The 5,848-nt window shown below is 24.9% G+C and overlaps 1 protein-coding gene across 1 annotated transcript; it reads right to left on the bottom strand.

Annotated features, from left to right (window-relative positions):
- Positions 1 to 233: 233 nt before the first annotated feature.
- Positions 234 to 648, bottom strand: LOC139902155 (uncharacterized). The gene is made up of 2 exons (XM_071884807.1): positions 399 to 648; positions 234 to 322 (listed from the first exon to the last, which is right to left on the bottom strand). Exons 1-2 carry the CDS (start codon positions 646 to 648, stop codon positions 234 to 236), a joined length of 339 nt encoding a protein of 112 aa, XP_071740908.1.
- Positions 649 to 5,848: the final 5,200 nt, after the last annotated feature.

Here is a 5,848-nt window from a genome sequence, read left to right as displayed (position 1 = left end):
ATATATATATATATATATATATATATATATATATATATATATATATATATATATATATATATTAGAAACTCGATATAATAATACTCCATTATTTAATAAACTCTCTAAGATAATATTTTTTGCCGGTTCCGACTCGGGAATATGATGCTAAATTAATAATTCGCTAAAAGTATAAGATAATACAATTTTGATAATTTCTTTAGACCTCATATAAAATATAAATTAATAATTCCTTATACAGTTAGTCTTTCCTTGTCTTGTTTTTTCCCTTCAAGCTGCATTGTTGCAAGGGAATGATCCGGTTGAAGTCTAAAAAACAAATCTGTTTAAGATCAAAACATGTAAATAATTACATCACTAAAGTACAAAATATAAAATAAAATAATTAAAAAACAAACATGTTTCATCCATATTAAAGATGTCTTTCATTTCAAACTGATCAACTTTGTCTCTTATGAATTTTAATTTGTCCTCCATGCCCTCCATTTCAACAGATCCACTCTCTCCAAAACGCCGAAATTTTTTAATTCCATATCTTGCTTTGAACTTTCCAACCCAACCAATAGAAAAAGTAAAGTCTTGAGTATCCACTGGATACATATCTTTCATGAAATTTTTCGCCTTCTCGATGATTAGTTCACCTGTCATATTCACCTGTCATATTCACATGTTCTTGATATTGAAGAATCCATTCATAGAGAGATTTTTCTAGGTCAGGAAATTTTGCTGATTTGTGTCGCTTAACATCGCCTCTTTCGGGAGCAAGTGAGAGATCTCTAAAGATCGCTTAATTGTATTCGATATTTTCGCTTGACTCACCTGCAAACCATAGTTACTATGAACTCATTCTTGCAATTGCTTTTGAGTGAGACTTGGATTATCCTTGTTGTGCTTGCATAATGCTCCTCGAATCTCGTCTGTCATTGTTGTTTTTTCATACCTTTAAGATGGGAAGCCATGTTGTGTGTATGATTCGTTTGTGTTAACCTATTTTGATCTTGTATTTATATAGAAAATATTTTTAATGTCCATAAAGTGATACATTGAACACAAGAAGCATAATAAGGTGGGAGATTGAAGGTTTCTTTCAAATTGGGCCGTTCATTTGATATACATGCATTGTATACAATAATTAAGTGGAAGGTTGAAAGGTGTTTGTAAACTAAATATTCTACTATAAATTAATAAAATATTAAATATATAAATTAATAATTATTAATTTATCAATTAATTAATAAATTTTGGTGGTCCCAAATGTATTATTTTATAGAATTTCTACTATATATATATATATATATATATATATATATATATATATATATATATATATATATATATATATATATATATATATATATATATATATATATATATATATATATATATGGAGAGAATACGGTGAGAACTTTTTTAGTGTGAAAACTCTAGGAACTCCAAATACACTCAAAATACACTAAAATTCGAGCAAAAAGGGACACGGACGAACAAAAAATAGGAAATTCGAGCAAAAATAAAAAACACGGACGAACAAAAAATCATAGACGAGCAAATTTTTTTTTTTTTTTCCAAAAATGTAGCACACATTTTTGTTCGACTATCATGTGTTCTACCTTCTTTTGTTCGACTATCAAAAATGTAGAACACATTTTTGTTCGAATATCACAATTTTTGTTCGACCGCCCTTTTTTGTTCGAATTACAAAAATGTAGAACACATTTTTGTTCGACTACCGCTGTGTTCTACATTTTTTTGTTTGACTATCAAACTGTAGAACACATTTTTGTTAGAATATCAAAATTTTTGTTCGAATTTCTTTTTTTTGTTCGGCCGCCATTTTTTTTGTTCGACTTTCTTGTTGTTTGCTCGACTATCCCCTTTTTTGCTCGCCCGCCACTTTTTTTGCTCGAATTTCTCCTTTTTTGTTCGAATTTCAGTGTATTTTTGAGTTCTCAGGGTTATCACACTAAAAAGTTCTTATTTGATCCCTCTACTATATATATATATATATATATATATATATATATATATATATATATATATATATATATATATATATATATATATATATATATATCATGATTAATTACCCATGAATTAATGATAGTGAAAATTGGTACTCGTAAATAGGTAATATAAACACACGAAATGGTAAAAGTTAAACCATTTTAGTGGTGTGTACACTCTCTTAAAACTAATTCACTTCAAAATGATTAGAACTATCGTATGATCTTTCAAATGCTTTCATTTTCATTTTCAATATCAATTATTTCAATATCAATTAACTTCAATTCAAGAGACTCTTGAATTGCTTCCAATATTAAATCACTGCAATATAAATAGCTTTATAAACAGCATCTAAAAACTCACTTTCACTTTTCACTACATGGATTTCTTTGTACATTTCACTTTTAGCATGTTAGCCGACTTTCTGACCTTGTGTTGTAATCCAAAATTGCTCATTTTATTGTTTTAATTACTTAGATTTCATTGTACATTAATATTTTTTCCCAATGTATGTCTATTGTTACAGGTAATATGATTATAAAAAGACGAGTTGATGACTACATACAACCAATGATTTCAAGTGCTAATAGTTTTTTTTATTATTTATTTTGGAAGTATGGTACAAATGTTAAGTATGTTTCAAATTATTTTATATTTATATGTTACTCAGTTACTTTATGTTAACTCTAATAATAACTAGATGCAATGCCCGTGCGTTGCACGATTATTTTCATGGTTTGCGTATGGTGATTTGAAGTGTCATAGGTTGTTGGAGGATTTGTAAGAGGTGTGATAGCAATTTGTTTTGTATGGAATTGAAACAAAAAATGTGTAGGATGCATATAAATTGTTAAAGGAGTATATGAAACAAATATTTCTTTATATTCCATACAAATCGTAAGAGATAAACAACTTTCAGTAACGCAAAAAAAAAACTCACTAAATTCAAACTTCGACAAAAGGAATGTTATTATTTTGTTCATGACTCTCACAAAATCGTAAGGAGACCAAAATAAAATAAAAAGAACATACATAATAGAAAAATATATCATATTGTATTCTTCAATATATGTGAGTGTAGTTTGTCAAGTAATAATTTAACATCTACACACGGCATGTGGTAAAGTAAAACATTCTCTTGTTTGATCATTTTTTGGTCAATTTTTCACGTACTTTGTTACAATGAAATGATCAATTTGGCATTGTTTTAAAGAAGAGTATACAAAGAATATGAAATAAAATGAAGTATATATAGTGGATGATGTGGAATATTTATCCTCATTTAATAACTTTGAGTTACAATCAAAATTTTATATTAAGAAAATGAAGAGTTTTTAATCAAATATGGATATTTATTGTATTTCATTTCATTAAGAATTAAATTTTAAAACTAAATTAACTAAAGGGACTATAATTAAAGGGAAATTATGTTATTCGTCATTGTTATATTTACGTATTAATATTAGTGTTTCTCTACATTTATAAATATTTTTAGTTTTTAGTTAATCACTATTATAGAAATATAAAGAGTTTAATTAGCTAATCAATGTAAGAATATAAGGTGATTTGATTAATTAGTTAACTACTATATATTTATTATTATTAGTAAATTCATCATAAACATTAACTTTAAAATGTTTTTGTTGGTTTTCATAAGTGAGTAATTTATTTTCGTCTCTTTACTATTATTAAATATATATATATAAAAGAGGTATTCTATTTTAACCATTTTATTATATTTGGAAGTTAGTGGTAATATATTCTAATAAATCTTACTACATAATATGTTGTAGACAGATTGATAAGTAATTTACTTTTTTATAAATATTTTGATTATTTGTTACTACAACTTATTAAATATTGCATCATAATTAGATTTCATGGTAAAATTTAATACCATTAATTCAATTATAAATATAAGTGGGTACGTATGAGTAATTTTATTTTTTAAAACCTTTTTACTATTAATAAATATTAGTGGTAATTCACATTACTAATCTAGCACTTAAGTTGAAAGTAGAAAAGACATGAATATAATTTTAGATTTATTATTAGGAAATTAACTTTTATCATTTAGGTTAAGTACGTAAATGGTTATAAAATAAAATAATAGTATATTACTTGGAATATGCATATTTATGACGAAGTTGGAAGTAGAAAAGACATAATGTAATGTAATTTTGAATTTATTATTAGGTATTAACTTTTACTATTTAGGTTAAGTGGGTAAATCTGTATCACATGAATATAAATTTAGATTTATTATTAGAAAATTAACTTTTATCATTTAGTTTAAGTAGGTAAATGGTTATAAAATAAATTAATACTATATTACTTGGGTTAATATGCATATTTATGACGAAGTTGGAAGTAGAAAAGACATAATGTAATGTAATTTTGAATTTATTATTAGGTATTAACTTTTACCATTTAGGTTAAATGGGTAAATATTATAAAATAATAGTAAATTACTTGAGTTAATAATGCATATTTATGACTTAAGGAGTCACTTTTTATATAAATATAGATTCAATGTTTATTAATGGATAAAATTCGGTTAGTTTTGGTGATCTATATATCTATTGTTTTGTTTGAAATTTGAGTTAGTAATGAATTTCTTATCATTATGATGGTAATTGACAATGTAGCAATCATGTTTCTATGTATTTTGACATCAATTGGTAACACATTTGACCAACTTTACTAAAATTTTGTTTATATGTCACCAACATTAGTTGTAAAACCTTTAATCAAACCTTTATTTGCTATTTAATTTAAACCCGGTACTAATAATATTTTGATCTCATTAATTGTTAATAGCAATACTTATAATAAAAGTTTTAATACACTACGTGTAACCATTTAATCATTAATAAAAATCTTAATTGTGTAATCATACATATTACATATAGAAGTTTTAATTTTGACCCAATAACATAATTATCATGCATGATATCGACATGTATACGTATCAAAGTAGATACAACAATGAAATGTGAATGTATGATGAGATTTGTATGGATCAACCAAAATTATACATATTCTTCAATACCTTGAATTTTTATGTGATGTTGTCTAAAGGGTATTCACATCCGTTTTTATTGTTATTTTCCTCCCAATAATAGGTTCTTATGCGTAATTTGTTCTACGAACTAAATCTTAAAATATTTGATGCAGAAATTTATTGGAACAAAACTATTTGACTATAAAACATTGAATTAATGTAGATACTCATGTATGGTTTAGAGCTTAAATTAACTTTTACGGAGTAGGGGAGTAATAATTTTTAAAGTTCATGATTTAGAACTCAAAATTTATAGATATATAGATATATATTTCATGTGTTTATATTACCTATTTACCAATTTATTTACATTTATATTTACATTCATTTACATTTACATTTACATTTATTTATTTATTTATTTATTTATTTATTTATTTATTTATTTATTTACATATACACTACTACGCACCTACGATTTTGTAGTTTTAGCTATTTAAGATTGTAGTTTTAAGATTTCTTTCACACTATATTCTATAATTTCCTTTTTCTTTATTTATTTACATATATACTACTACGCACCTACGATTTTGTAGTTTTAGCTATTTAAGATTGTAGTTTTAAGATTTCTTTCACACTATATTCTATAATTTCCTTTTTCTTTATCAATTTTAAAAATAAATTATTTTTCCACTTTCTTTAATTAACTCATATTTTCTAATGAAGTGGTAAGTTGATAAGTGGATGATTAGAGGAAGTGGTAAGTTTATAAGTTTGTAAAAGAAAATACCTAGGTTGGAGTCCTCTTGCCTTTTTTTTTTTTTCTTTCTGTTCGCAATT

Source organism: Rutidosis leptorrhynchoides, chromosome 3, assembly GCF_046630445.1.
Source record: "Rutidosis leptorrhynchoides isolate AG116_Rl617_1_P2 chromosome 3, CSIRO_AGI_Rlap_v1, whole genome shotgun sequence".
In the NCBI taxonomy this organism is placed as follows: Eukaryota; Viridiplantae; Streptophyta; class Magnoliopsida; order Asterales; family Asteraceae; genus Rutidosis; species Rutidosis leptorrhynchoides.
This window is presented reverse-complemented; position numbering and strand designations above follow the sequence as displayed.

Coding starts and splice junctions, on each gene's coding strand:
- LOC139902155 (XM_071884807.1), bottom strand. CDS start 648: ATGACAGGTGAACTAATCATCGAGAAGGCGAAAAATTTCATGAAAGAT. Junction 323..398: donor CTTTAATATGGATGAAACAT/GTTTGTTTTTTA, acceptor GATCTTAAACAG/ATTTGTTTTTTAGACTTCAA.